The following is a 15507-nucleotide window of genomic DNA, read 5'->3' as shown; positions in this document are numbered from 1 at the left end:
CTTTGGATCTGTTTGAGGTCTAAACCAAGCAGCTTAGAAGAGGGCAAGTGGAGCTGCTACATGCCTGAGATGGGTGGCAGTCTCTGGCAGTGAAAATTGTGGCCTCCCATTTGAAACCTCGCTCACGTCACCCTGAAAGCCATGAAGGACGTTTCTTCCTGCCATGCCCTCTGCAGAACAAGATGTTCCCTGTGGAGTGGGATGCTCTGAGAGGCCAGATCTGGCTACTCCCTTCCAGCACTTCAGGTAGAATAAGATGGCTTGAACATAAAGGAAGCCACAAAAATTATTTGGAGGCTGGCCAGAGGCAGGTGGGAACAGGCTGAGGAGTTGAAGGTCCATTTGGTCTGGTGCCGTGGCTATGTAGATTCAGTGTCTAAAATCCCCTGTGGGGAAAGAATGACGTGGAGGGAGTCATTGCCTGCAGTTAACTGGGGGCGGTTCCTGGAGGCCAGGTGTAGGAAAGCTTGAAAGCACAAATTTCAGCGTAATTAGAGACTTTTCTGAAATGAAGATACAACTTGATATGCAAAGCCTGTACACTTGGATTTCATGCACTACACCCCCTGGAGTAGGCCTTTATCTTACATTTACATCAGGATGTTAGGCAATATATTACCACCTGCAATTTACTTTGGCTGTGGTGACTGTTAATTCTTATAGTGTGGATTGAAGCCATGTGCTAAAACGTTTTAGAAAAGTTTCCAGGCATTAGGTGTTTGGTCATTAGGTTGAAAAGGACTGTGTGCCTTGAAGAAGGTGATAATAAATATGATGGAAGTGTATAGAAAGCTAAATGACACTGAGAAGGTGGGTCAGGGTCTTCTCTTTATTCATCCACCTATTAAAGGATAAAAGGGCATATAATGAGACAGAAGAGTGGTACATTGAAGGCAGACAGAGAGGAATTTTCTTTGCATGGAGTATATTGCCATTCATGAACAATATCAGCATGCATAAACATAACAGGATTCTGAAAAAGATTAGGCATTTAATAGCCTCCAACACCAACATGTCCTACTGCAGTGATAAATACATAAAATTCAAGACCACTGCATAGGTCTCAGGCCAATTGTACTTGAAGAGAATTGAAAGAAAAATCTGGGTCAGGCTGTGCTATAGCTGTCTCCCCAGCATCCCTTGTGCTGTCCTCGAAAAAACATTCCAGTTAGCACAGCCAAAGACTGTGAACTATTTGGACTGCCGGTTTTATTGAGTGTAATAGTCACCATGCTCCTGTGATGGCCTGTGATCATCAGTTTATTTATACTGAATACAGCAACAGTCTACTGGAAGATATCTGGCATTCTGACACCTACCTGAATGGCTGCTGAATGCTTTAAGTGTACATTAGTTATTTCTTCTACAAGTGAACCCATATTGTGCTCTACTTAGGGACACTTGGGTTGGCTCTTAGTGGAGAGGTTCAGACCTTAATTGGTCCTGTACAACTCCTGTCTAAACCAGCCCAATGACAGGACTGTTAACCTGGCTGATATTCCCAGAGAGTCTGAAACAGGATCTTCTGCTTTACGAGACATACAAGTTCCCAACAGATGCTGCTGCACATCTGCTCTGCACAGGCACCTCCTGGTTACCTCCCAACTGACTTTGCTTACAGGCAACTTGGCCCTACCAACTGCGTGCCTGCATCTGTAGTTTTGTGACCAGCAATAAGCCTTGCACTTCTGCAGCCTTGATGCGATTTAGTGAGCCAGGGACCTCTGCACCATGCCCTGTTGTGCAACACAGGCAACCCAACACTGCCCACTGGCAGCTGAGACCCAGGAGTGAGCCCTTGAAGGATGTTTATAGATGGCCATCAGTTCTCTTTACTGGTACAGAGATATAATTTCACGTGTTATGGGACCAGGTGAGCCAGGAGATATATGGACACAGACCTGCAAATGCATCCTCTCTTCATCCTGGAAAGCGAGATTCTGCTTTTTACCAGCTTCCCTTTCACGCTGGCCAATGTGAGCCACACAGCTCTCAGAGGACACTCTTAGAGGTAAAAATGCTGTGCTTGTCAGTTGCTGAACTTCTGAGCTGTTCCTTCCTGCCCTTTCCTCCTACCCCAAACAGTGAAATGTTTGCTGGCACTGTCCAGGAGTTCATCTGTTGGCATTTTAATATGTATGTGTATGATCATCCAATTGCTACAATTACACTGTGGGAATCTTGTTTCTAAAAATACACCAATCTCTGCTGCTCTCCAACACTAGCATGAGATAATGTATCATGTTCCATAGTTGCCAGGGACACACAGGATAAAGGTAATCAATACAGCTGGTAATACATAAAGACAACAACAATTATAATTACAACTGATTTCCCTTTCACTTAAAAACATCATCTTCTAGCCTATGTTATCACAGCTTCAGCTGTACAATGCATTAAAACAATCATGTGCTTCCCTTTGCTGAATAGAATCCCATTATTTTGCCTGAGAGCATCTTCTGAATAGCTCAAAGAGGTTAGGTTTATTGTGGGAACCCTAAACCAGTTCATACTCCAGCAGGTGCTCAGTTGCTATCAATCAGTGTACTTCCACTGAAATCGAGAGCGAGCTACCTGTTTGCATCACTCAGGATGTGATTGCTGTATTTTGTCTAGGAAAATGTGTGTGCACATCATCTTTTGAATTCAAGGTGCAGCAAACAACTCCCTGCTAAGAAACCTGATCTTCATGTTCCAGCTTCTCTTCTGCATTATTTAAATTGCAGGTGAAAGCACTGTGGGTCAGTGGAGGCTGCAAAAAAATTGACAGAATGCCATTCAACTTTTACTATTTAAAAAAATCATATTTTGGAAGTATTTTGCATTACAAATAGCCCCTCTGATCCCGGAGGAGCTACTCACAGTGTATGGCATTACTCAATCTTACTGTTGGATATTCTGGTCCAAAATAACGTCTGCCTGGTGAGTGAAGGAGGGGGCCTGGGAGTCTGAACTTCAATGTTGTAGCCAAAAGTCACAGTGATGAGACATTAGGTGTGTGCAAATCAGTATATTCCAAATTACAGCACTGATTGCTGAGAAACTGTTGTTACATCTCTGTTCTTCCCTCTCCCTGCCCATAGAATAACAGCAGTAATACTAGAAATGGCAAGGAGCATTCATGAATTAACACTAATTGTAAAGTTTGTCAGTGCGTTGAAGTTCTTCAGTGAGTGGCACTAAATAAAGTACACCTTGGTCGGTGTCTGAGGAGGACACATAAAGCTCTGAAGCAATAGGAGAATTCCTCTGTCTGTGCGGTTTCCAGCAACAGTTTTCTCTCGTGCCACTCCTGAGAAAAGGCAGTGGAAATGGAGGGGAATGGATGTGGAAGCTGAGTTCTGCACCTATGCAATAATCCAGAGCAGCTCCCAGCTTTGCCCCTCGGAGTCTGTTTTGTAGCCATTACAGCTCATCGTATCTTTCCTCCAAAGCTGGGGTGTAAAAGGAACCCCATTATCCTTGTTGTGGCCTTTGTACTTTTAAATTAAAATATTTCATTTTCCCCTGGAGATTGTAAAGAATCTGTTACTTTCCTAAGAATCTTTCTTCTACTTAGAGCCATATTCTGTCCTTAGTTCTGGTCTGGATCTCTTCTAGGCAGTGATTATCTTTCCCATTGAACAGAAAATTTCTTAGAGAGCAGCCAGGAAAGAATCCTTTTTGCCTCTTTGAGCATGCAGTGCTGGAGCTGCTACTGTAGCTTGTCATACATTACAATACTGTCAGCACTGGCTTTTCTCCCATCACAAGGGTTTTTGGAGCCAGGCGAAAGCAGAGCCACTGAGCATTCTCGGAAGCCTCCAGCGTCTCCATGAGCACTTGGTGACAGGCTGCTCCACGGCATGGAGCTCTGCCTCTCTGCTCAATCGAAGCAACACCTGCCCATGGCTCTGGTCACCAAGGGAGCATGGCTCTTTGCTGTTAGTATCAGATTGCCTAGTACTGAAATTGTCCTCTTTTCCCTGCTGCTGAGATTTACTGTTCAGCTTCAGTGAAGTTTTTCTAATTAACCAGGCTTTTGCTCCTATCTTTCAGGGTCGCAAGGAAGCCCTGTTCTGCAAACCAGGAGTCAGCATAGCTCTGTTTCACTGTCGCTTCTGACTGCTCAGGGAGACTCACAGGTCTCCTGCCAGCTGGGAAGAGAGCTGCTGAAAGACACCTCCTTCTCAGGGTCTTTCACAGAATGACCCCCCCCAGCATCACAGCCCTGGTCTAGCAAGGCACTGGTGCAGAAACTGAAGCCTCAAAACCTGAACAGGATGAGAAATATGTAATTGGAGAATGCTGGAGCCGACATGGTGTTTCAGAGCCAGCCTCTATTCTTAGAAGAGTGGTGAAAGTCATAATTTAAAAATAAGATCCAGTGCACTGCTAGCAAAGAGTCATATTTGTGGTATTCCTGTGAGTAAATCCCTCAACATGAATTGGCTTGACTTCAAGCTCAGAAACACTCCACCAAAATAAGGCCCAGCTGTGAGGCGTCTGTAGTACTGATCTGAATGGGAGAGAAAGACATATGGCACTTGCTACATAAGGTGCTCTCAATGGGGTGGGCAACCACTTCCCTTCCTTCCCCCCAAAACTCATGCCTGTAGTTTACTCAGTGTTACAGGTCAAACAAGACCTTAAGGGCCTCTATAGGAGTTAGCCAATGCAAGTGGTGAAATTGGTTGTATATATTCTCCCTTTTGAAAATCCCCCCAGGTACTTACATGGCTGCTGTTCTGCTGTCTGGTGGGGAATAGATGCTGCTTTTACACCATTTACAGCCATTTCTGACTGTTGTGTGTATTTACCTCTGTCCTCCGCCTTATTTCTGGTTTGCATGTAGGTTACCTAATACTGTGTTTTAACTAGGAATCTCTAGATGTCTTAACATATCCCCTTTTAGGATTGTGTATAGTAAACAAAGGGCCAATTTCAGTCTGGCTTTGAGCAGGGATGGCCACAGATCCATGCTCGTGGGTTAGAGCTAGGATGAACTATGTGGGGAGCATCTGATTCATAATCATTTTATCAGGAGAAAAAACACAGGACTAGTTGTATTCAAATCCCGTTCATCTGCTGCTTCAGTGCTGTTTGGATTTTTAGGTTTCTCTCAGAAACCTCACTCATTTTTTACAGCCACAACTGGATGTAGGGCATAATCCTTTCCCATTTGGGTCATGCAGAATTTTTCCAATAGCTTTAACTGAAAGAAGCTGAGACCTTAAAGTTTCCTCTTGCACTTACTCAGGTCAATGTGAACTTTAGTTAGGATCGTGCCAACAAGTGAAACACTGGATCTCATAATAACGTATCTCTGGAGCTGATCTGGTGGTTTTACTCAACACGTAACCCTCACCCATGAATCCAGTCCCACCAGAGTGAACTGAAGCGTGTGTGTGAGTTACACTGCTGACGGGCAGTGTTTTATCCTATGCAAAAGCGATCAGCCGTCTGTGTCTCATGGCCTGGCCGTAAGGTCTGAGTCGTGCCTGTTAGCTCCTGAGGCTTACACTGCCCAGTGATGTCAGCAGGAGTCTTGCATGAGTAAGCAAGCTATTCTTTCCTCTAATGTTCTGTATAGTGCATTTAAACTGTAAAGGAGTTTTACACAATCTGCTACCAAAGCCACACATCTAATTCCAAAGTTTCACACTGCAGTTTTATGAGGGAAAGAGTTAGCTACATCTGAAAAACAGTCAGCAGATAAAAGAAGCCAGAAGTTAAAGAAGTCAAGAGGGTGTGTAATGAGCATTAATAATTCAGATAAAAGACAGAACAACCTAGTGAAGATTTCATGTTTTATTGTTATTAAAAGTTCATTATGAAATTGGCACAACACATAAAAATAGATCTGTGGTAAATGATACATATTACTACTATTGCCAGGTCATTTTGTGCACACCCTCACTTTTTAAAATCAGAAGGTAATGAATGTATGACATTTCATCGGCTAACTGTGAAACCCATGTTACTGCAGCAGAGAGAGGCAGTGCTTTCTGTTGACTCTATCAAATGGATAAAGCAGACAGAAATAGTCCTCTATTCACACTTAAAAATAAACTCAGGAGAATGAAAGAATAGATTTTTAGAGTATGCTCCAGCTGAAAATAACTGGAGAGGGAGAGCTAGAAATACCCCTTTTCTTACGGACCTATTTCCGTGAAAGTCAAAGGGATTTTTGTTATGGATTTTAAAAGCAGCAGGATATAGTTATTTGTTGACAGACAGATGGAGAGGCCTAGCAACAGAAGCTAGGGAGAACCTGTGGCAAAGTGTGAGTTTATTATTTTGATCTTGCACATGCTGTTGAATCTCCTTGTTGTAGTAATTGTGTATGTTCATAACAGCAGTGATTGCTGGGAGGAGCTGGGAGGGTGTATCAAAGCCAGATAAAGCGTCTGCAGCTCATTTTTTCTCCCCGTTTGGGTTGGCCTTGGTTCTAACCCCACATACCATTCATTGCAAAGTGACTTTTACCTGTACACTTTCTGATCCACATGAGAAAATCAGAACAATACCCACGATTACAAAAAACCTCGTCAGGTCACTAACTGTTCCTAGACTTGGGTAGCTTTTCTTCCTAACTTCTGTGCTTATCACAGTGAGCATTTAGGGCTGCCCTCAGCATGACTCTTGTTCCTCATACTGTCATATCAATTCCAGGGGTGCTGGGAGGTTGCTTAGAGCCGCCACTAACTGGCTCAGCAGAATTGCGGTTCTGCAGTTTTCTGCATGGAAAGGTCACTGTAACCAGCCTCAGTGCAGAAAGCAGTGCTGTAGTTTTCTGTGGGGAGCACTTCTCATGGGTGGGAGGTAAGATGAGCCCCACATCAGATACACTGCTTGAATGTCTTTGGGAAAAAAATACCTTAGTGGCATGGCTACTCCTAAATTTTCCTATTATTTATTTGGGAGCCTCTTTTAAAGAAGGCGAGTAGGAACATGAACCCATTCATGCCTTCCAAACTTGCAAGGAACGCTGGTTTTTTGCTGTGTGTCCTAGTATGGGGTTGCAGAAGGTGGCAGCTAACAATGTCACAAATGCCCATCCCTGGGAAACTGTCACGCAGCTCCACAGCCTGTGCTCTTGGCTGGCTCTGAAATGCCCACTACCTCCCTCTGAACTCATGCTACGTTAGGACTACAGCACATCATGCTACCCCAACCTTACTACCAAGCTTGAGAGTGCTGTGGCTACTCTGTTCTTGTTTCCTCCACAGTGAACAGTTTTAAATCCCAGAAGATAGAAGTCTCAGTGCTCCTCTCTTACAATAAAATCTCAGGGCTTCAGTCTCAGCCTCACAGCAGAAGAGTGACAGGGGTGGAAAGCTGGCACAGCAGAATGGTGAATCAGGCTCTCCCTTTGGTTTTCAGGCTGTTTACTCAAAACAGCCCTTGAGAAAGATGCTATGCCTCAAGCAGATGTCACATTCAACCGGTTTAGCAATATTACGCCTATTTCTTCTCAAGCTAGTCAAGGAGGAGAGCGAGAATATAATATATGTTAGTGCAAGTTCACATAGACAACATGAATATTTAATACAAAATGTTCTTTCAAGCTGGGGCAAACATTTCTAATTGTGACACAAAAAGAAGGTATTTTGTAACATTTTTAACAACTTGGCTGTGAAAAAGCATTTATGTGAAATATGTTTAGATACAGACTACCTCACATGATACTGAAGTATTTCAAGGCTCTTTCTAAGTAGGCAATAACCTCTTTTTTTTTTCTAATTAAATCAGCTTTATCACAGCCAATTCCAAACGTAACTAAATAATTTGGTCATGGTTTTTTTGTTTTATTTTCTTTTTCCTCTTTGGAAAAAATGAAGCTATGCTAAGTTCAGGGATTCCATTCCACGTGGGTTTTACCCATTCAAGGCTTCTTTCATTTCAGAATTAATTTCCTCATTCAGAGGAAACCACGGAAATATTCAGCTAATAAATTTTAGCATAAGATTTCAAAAGTTGGTTCACACACTCACTTAGTCCTGAAGAATTGCAGCTTCCAAGAAGCTCACAGACTACTTGTCCCGACTGAAAAACATTTTAAAAACCTGGCCCAATTTGGAAACAGTCTTATTTCAGGTCTGGTAGGATATATATCCAAAATGAAGATCTGAATAATCCCTAAATTGTGGAGACCAAAGAATTCAGATATAAATTTTGCAGCATAGTCTTCCATCTTAAATGTTTGGATTTGGCTCAAAGTTCAACTGAACAGAAAAGTTTAAGGCCTCGGTTTTCTCTGACTTACTTACACTGCACATCGCAGCGTTCAGCAGCAGCTTCTGAACGCGGTCAGCCAACGTAAACCGAGCATGAGTGCAACAGCCCTTGGATACATAGACATCATCCTTCCTTCGCCTGCCATAGCCTGGTACTGCCCAAGAGCAAAAGAAAAATAAAAAGGCTTCCAAACTGGTGTTAGACAGACAAATAGATGTGGAAGCCTTAGCTGTGACTTTCTGCCCTCTCCTGAGCTCTCAGCCAAACCACAACCCATCAGAAGTGGGTTCACAGCCCTTCTTGCCTCGAAGCCAGGCTCGGAAACCACAACAGGGCAGAATCAGGTGGTGGGTGCTGCGGTTGGTAGAGTTATGCAAAGCCAAAACCAGAATCAGCTTCAAAAAAGCATTTTCCTGAGACAGGAAAATGTCTCCTACTAGAGCGGGAAGAAACGGGAGTGCCCAGCACAGCGGCTGGGAACAGAGGCAGGGCAGTATCACTGGGCCCTTGCTCCTGACAAAGACACCGCTGACATGGTGGTGCAATGAGTTCATCTCAGCATCCCTGGCCTGGACACTATGCTGTGCCAAGCCTGTGCAGGATAGGAGAAGTCCGAGGGCTGTGCTAACCTACTCCTGCTACCAGGAATCCCAAGCAGCTGAAAATTCAAATCAGCCAAATCCCTTTTTCTGGGCTACGGTAAAGGCATGGAGGGGAAATCTCTACTGGCGTTGTGCCGTCAGGGAGATCCCTTTTGGTTTTGTGCTACTGTAGGGTCATGGTGCTACTTACTCTCTCCAGCCTCCTACTTTATGGCCCACTTGGACTAGCAGGACAGCCACAGGCAATGGCACTGCATCAGCAAACCTGGCTTTACATATCTAGTTGGAGAACGCACTAGGCAGGGAGGGTGCTAAATACCTCTCCAAACAGAATTCGTCTTCTGCCTTCATCTCCTTTGGAACCATACAGCATTTCCAAGCTGGAGAAAAATCCAAACACCTCATGTAGAAGCACCTTTCCCTTGGATTTTTATTATCATCACCATCATCATCATCATAATTTTTAAGAATATATTTTGTACCGAAACACTGTCAGCATTCTTTATACAATGGAAAATGACACAGTCATCATGTATCATGTAAAAGAGTAAAAACAGAGCAAGACAGGAACATTTCATATCAAGATTCAATCTGGAGTACAAATAGAATCTGATGTACAACTTAAAAGCCACACACCAGATTAAAAAATCATCTGGAAAACAACAGGTTCTCTCTTAATTTGGAAAAAGGAGGAAAAGTCAGGGAATGTCAATGTTAAGGCTAAAAATTCCATTTTTAACTTGTATTTTATAGGTGGCAGCCTCATTCTTAACTTGTCTGCAGCAGCAGCAACGCCCCCCTGGCTTTACAAAGAGATTTGCACTTGCATGAAATAATAATCAGGCGTCTATGCTCAGAGGACTCTGATTGACCTCAACAGGCTTTGGACTAGAGCCACAGTTGGAATTTCAGCTTGCAGTCTAAGGCTTCTTAACTGCAGGCCAAATTAGCGCAAAATGAGGCTTTGCAACTGGCATTCTACCCTTAACTTTGGATATTCCAGTTCTGGTTGCTTTAAACCACAGCTTTATTGCAGGTTTAACGTAGTTCTGTTTGTGAGATTCTTCTCTCTCTTTTTTAAAATACTGTGCTACAAAGGATGTTTTTGTATTATGTCTTAGAAAGTCCCTATATTACATGTTTTCAAAATTGCCTAAATATATGTTTATATCATGATTATAACTACTCAGAAAGACCTGCTATAGTCTATTGTGAGCAGCCAAGGAAAAAAAAGTCTATTTAGTCCTAAAGAATTCAAGAAAAGTGGCTGTGTTCATTTATAGTGTAACGCAATGACTGTGTTTATACAGCTATACCTACTATTTAAAAAGCTACTTGAAAAGTTATTATTCATGTGCAGTAGCTGATTTTCAAGCATTAATAACTTGGCTGTCTAGACAAGTTTTAATTGTCATATCAAAGGCCGAATATGTTCTCAAACAAGTGCAAAATATCTCCCATCTCCCTTGGAAAGAGGCTGGTTCTCTTTCTGAACTAAGAGACTGCCAAATTTAACTTTTTCTCAGGTTATAAAAGCACAGTTAAACCTACAAATCTGCTGTTTAATTTTTTAAAATGGATCGACTTTAACTCAAACCTATCGTGTGCAGCAAAGTTAGTAAGCCCTGAAAAGCAGTTTCTAGTGAATATGCAAAGAGTTCCCCCCACCCCCACCAACTACTGTGCCCACATTTTCCCAGGGCCTAGAGGGCTCCATTAAAATGTAACTAAATGTTCGATAGGAAACATGTTTTTTCAAGAATGATACGTAAAGCTTACCCAAAGAACCTAAGACATTTTTGTACATTCAAAATGTTTACACTTTGCTGTTCTTAACCATCAGTAAGATTGTTCATTTTTACTAATAATACATACAAGGAGTATAAATAAATAAACTACAGATAAGCTTTAAAAATTGTATTAACAATACATTGTGCAAAAACTCGTTACGATCTACATTCTATGCAAATACCCTGACTAAAATACACAGGCTGTGTCCTCACACCCTCATTCAGTTTTTGCACAGTCCTTGGGCCAAATCGGCAGCTGGGAGCAATCGGCAAAATTCCATTGCAAGCCATGAAGGTAATGCTGATTTACACAAGCAGAAGAGCTGGCCCCCAGGCGTGTGCAAAAATCCCATAGAAATCAGTGGGAATTGTGCTTGACTAAGGACTAGACAGTTTGATTGTACCCCGTTAAAGTGAGTGGGAGTTTTGCCATCAATTTCCATGGAACCAGGCTCAGGCCCCGGGTAAGGACGTCAGCACGTGGCCCTATGTTGTGCTACACTACTCCACTTCAGTGCAGAAACAGTATTTGCAAAAGAAAAACTTTTTTTTGTTGTCACTGCTGTTCAGTAACCGGTTTTAGCGCTGCATTTCAGAAATTGCCTTTCTGTGAGATTTGAAACAAGACTGCAAGTCTTTCTGAATCCATTCCAATTTGATTATCCAGCACAGGTGGGCTATTTTGATCCAAGAAAAACGGCTCAATGTCTATTAACCAACAATGTTCTTCATTAGGATAAACAACAGCCCGGTTCATTGGCACAGGAGTGAAGAACTGCATGCGGAAAAGGAACGGGGCAGCCTTCCTACCATAGCTGTGTCCAGAGCCGGCTGTCACTTCTCCAAAACGACGATGGCACCTGAACCGGTTTGGAATCTGCACTCCTAACAAGCTCAGCCAAGTTTTGTAAGCTGAAGATCTCCATTTATCTTTATCGTGTCAATTGCTGACAGTGTTTCAATACGGTGGTAAAAATCAAAGAGCTGATGTCCATCCACAAATATTCTAAAACGGGGATGCTCGCAAAGTATCTCAACCTGTAAAAAATAAAATGATGAAGCATGTTGTTCACAGTGTAACCGGGAAGTTATTTCACAGAATACAAAGAGCATTCCATTAGCCTTTAAATAGTGTTGGTGCAGTTACACATTTTGCTACTTATGTGCCACATAACAGCCAGGGCTGAGACCAGTTTGCCCCCATGACACCAGTTAGACTATGCTCTTACTTCACAAGGACGTTAATCCAATCTCACACTGTCGTGGCGGGAAGGAGACTGGAACCCAGTCCCACTGGCTTCAGGGAGGTTTTGCCTCTTGGTATAATGCCAGAAACAAACTCAAACTGCTAATTACAGGGGGAAGAAATTGGTCTCCAACCCAAATCTTGCATTCCTTTCTACAGAATTTTTTTTTGCTGCAGAATGAGGGGGCAGTTGCCTCTGCAATGCTTTCCACACTTCCATTAATTTACTGGAAGAGAGCAAACACAAGAGGAGGGATAGGTTTGCCCTCCCCTCCCACACATACTCAGGCAGCTGCTGCAAAACTAAAAAGCCTTCACTACCGTGGCTGCAGTCAGCCCAGGACTCCCTGTTGGACTAGACTCCATACCGGGGCTGCAGTGAGGGAAATGTGGTGCTTGGATTCAGCTAGACAGTTCGCACAAGGCACAAACAGGATCAGGGAGGGACACAGCTCATCCCTCCTCCTAGAGCCCTGCAGAAATGCTCTGGAAAAGCAACAAAGCCTGGAGCTGAACAGGCTTGGACAGGTTGGGAGATTCCTGATGTTAGGGGTGGCTTGAGAGGGTGCCCCATAGTTAAGCTTCGCTGGAGCTGCCCTAGCAGGAAGCAGGGATATGAGGGCACAGAACGTGCGCTTCTCGTACAGGCCCTTGGAGACCTCCAGGTCCAGACAGGCTAAGAAGAAAATCTGCAGGGAAGCCACATGTAAATCCTGGGTCATTTCAAGAGGCTGGTAGTCTGCGGTGAAGTGCTGCTTCCAGGCACTTGACTCTGCTGCTGTTACAGCATATAAAAATGGGAACGGGGCCAGTGATAAACTGAGTGAGCCAAAGCCTGACTGACTTATGGCACATTGCAGTGGGAGAAGTGGCAGCAGACAGTCCAGGAGAGCTTGAGCTCCTGGGGACCTGGTAGCACACCATGTAACAGGGAAGTGCCCATGCTGCCGCGTAGCTCCTGTGTCACCGCGGCAGGCGCATCCAGCCTTAGGCCTTGTTATGTAAAAGATATGGTTAGCCTCAACACTGCTTACGATCCATTTTTTCAGATCACCCTGGGCCACGCCAGAACAGTAATTGGACTGGATCACAAGTAATTGGCAAGAACACTTAATAGTCTAATTTATTCACTGAGAGGGAGACCATCAAAGGTACAAAGTCAATTGGAAGCCTAAATTCCATTTGTGCATTTGGGGAAAAAAGAGGGGAAAAAAAGAACTCCCTTTCTACAGTATCTCATGCTGAACGTGCAATATTGCTGTCCTCTAACGTCAACTGTCATTAGCGGGACACCCACAAAACGTGCTCTGGGTAATTTGTCTGGCTTGTCCGAGGGCCCAGCCACCACCCGCTGCAGCAGGTAGTATAACCCCCTCAGCCAGAGCAGGACCAAGCCTCCAAGCCCTTTCAAGTGCATGTCCCGCACGCACCAAAGGGTGTTGCCAGTTCTGATGGGAGAGTTTGTAGAAGCAAGTAGAGCGCAACCGATTCGCAGCAAAACCAGTCATAAACACCCTCTCAAAGCCCAAGCATCTGGGGAGATGGTGAGCTTTTGGGGTTGGGGGAGATTGTCTTGGGGGCAAGAAGGATTAAGAGAGCTTGGCAGCTGGCCAGAGCATTGGCATTCAGCAGAGGGGCCAGCGAGGTTTCATAAGAGGGGTGGGGAGGAGGAGGAGGAGGAGGGTTTTTCTGGGTCAGCCACATGGAGAAGGCATGCAGCCTTTTTTCCTCAATGTAGTGAAGCCGCTGAGAGAGAAGCAGCCCTCTGCAGCTGCATACTTTGTTAGTCCTGATTTGCAAAGACATCTTCACATAACCATAAACACTACAGATGGGAATCTGCTTCTAGGTCAATCCAGTCCATCCCTTGCACCACAGTATTTCCACGTACACCATTTTGAAGTGACTACAGACTTAATTTGACAGGAGATTTAATCCCAGGGTTCAGAAAAGAATACCACTATTGCTTAGCTGTTTAATCTGCTACCACGAAGGGCTAAGGTCAACCTCAGTGTAACATCCCTGCAGACAAAGGATGAACAAGATCCTTATTAGCTGCACTAAATTGCAAACACTATGTCCATTAAAAAAACCATCAAAACATACAGCAGTCCCACAGAGTATTTACATTCTCCAGTAATAACTTGTAGTGCACTAATAACATAGAGGTACTTTTAATTTATAGCTATAAAACTAAGCTCAGGAAGCGCGCTTCATCACGCAGTATTACAACCTCCGACTTGTCATAGCACCCTGGTGAGGTGATCATAGCCCCATCTGAACTGCCTGCAGTTGCACGCAGCAGCGGGATCTCCACGCTACTTCTGATCGATACAAACAATCCGGCAACCGGTGTCTCAACTGGAGCAGTGCAGTCTACACTGGGATTTCACGAGAGGCAAGTCAGGTTCTGCTGCGACTGACCATATTATGCTTTATCAGATATGGTACATGCCGCTGTCAGCCTGGTACTCACCCTAAAAGGCTGGTCCGGTATAAATGGAAAGTAAGGAATAGATGATTGCTCTTCCCCCCATTCTCCGGCTACACAAGAGTTTCTGACAAACTGTCTGTCTGTAAACACGGCTTTCAGTTCAATAGCTATATCCGCAGGAGGATCTTCCGACTCCCCGCAAGTCAGACTGATGCCAAAGCTGCAACACAAACAGAATGGCTCTCATTCAGCCAGAAAGAAGCAAATAAGCCCCAAATGCCACCAGTCTCATTTCTCAGCTTATTAAAGCCATTGACGATATAGCGGCATGGGGGGTGACAGCTCAGCTCGTTCGGGGAATGCTCTGAAAGCTCAGCAGGGACAAGAACATGGTTATAGCATATATATATATATCTGTGAGCATGTGCGTTGTGCATATATGTGTGTATATATATGCTCTACATGCTCCTTTACTCCCGAGTGAAGTGTTGGGAAACAGGATCCCTTAAAGAAATGCCCCCTCTATGGGTCAAAGGAGAAATCAGCACGCTATATTTAAAATGATAAAAATAATCCCTTTCCAGAAAGGAGGGATCCGTGTGTATGTTTGTGTGTGTGTGTGCATGCGTGTGGCCTCCCCCCTCGCCCCCTCCCCAGGCCCAGCGCCCCCGGGGCGGGCAGACCCGCCCGGGTGTTACCTCTCGGGGTTGAGGTCCACTATGCCCATAACTAAGATCTTCTTTCCCGGCCTCATTCCTCCTTTGATGTGCCCACAGAAGGGGACGATCTGGAAAGGACAGCGGGGAGGGTGGCGAGGGTCAACTCGGCATCAGCAGCGGCCGCCGTTGTGCAGCCAGGGGCGGGGGGGTAAAGGGGTTAAAAAAAAAAACCACGAATAAACCCCCCAAAAAACCCAAGTAAAGGTGCTTTACCAGGCGAGGGAAGTACACGTCAGCTTGCACCGGGGATCCCAGGGAGTTGTTTAAATGCCCGTCCTCTATTTTCTGCAGGTAAAAAGGAGAGCGCTGAGGCAGGGGCAGGCGGAACCCCTCCCGGCCCCCCCCCCGCCCCGCAGGTGCGCACCGTGGGGGACCTTGCCCTACCCGCCCGTCCGCCCCCCCCCAGCCCCGTCCCGGAGCCCCGGGGAGGGGGCAAAGCGGCACTCACCAGCGCGTCCCGCTCGGCCACGGTCCCCGCCATCTTGTGGAAGCGGCG

The 15507-nt window shown here is 44.7% G+C and overlaps 1 protein-coding gene and 1 long non-coding RNA gene across 2 annotated transcripts in view; one reads left to right on the top strand and one right to left on the bottom strand.

Moving 5' to 3' along the window:
• The window catches only part of LOC143158707 (uncharacterized), a 25202-nt gene extending 13510 nt beyond the window's left edge, over nt 1-11692 (top strand). The window contains exon 3 of the long non-coding RNA XR_012995050.1: nt 11348-11692. This is a non-coding gene — a long non-coding RNA (uncharacterized LOC143158707). The remainder of the gene's footprint in view (nt 1-11347) is intronic.
• Nucleotides 9229-15507, bottom strand: LGALSL (galectin like). Its single transcript, XM_076335005.1, has 5 exons — nt 15460-15507; nt 15225-15296; nt 14991-15079; nt 14335-14512; nt 9229-11650 (listed from the first exon to the last, which is right to left on the bottom strand). Exons 1-5 carry the CDS (start codon nt 15490-15492, stop codon nt 11507-11509), a joined length of 516 nt encoding a protein of 171 aa, XP_076191120.1. The 5' UTR covers nt 15493-15507; the 3' UTR covers nt 9229-11506.

This window comes from Aptenodytes patagonicus, chromosome 3, assembly GCF_965638725.1.
Source record: "Aptenodytes patagonicus chromosome 3, bAptPat1.pri.cur, whole genome shotgun sequence".
Classification (NCBI taxonomy): domain Eukaryota; kingdom Metazoa; phylum Chordata; class Aves; order Sphenisciformes; family Spheniscidae; genus Aptenodytes; species Aptenodytes patagonicus.
Note: the sequence above shows the minus strand (reverse complement) of the source record. Positions and strands in the feature narration are given on the sequence as shown.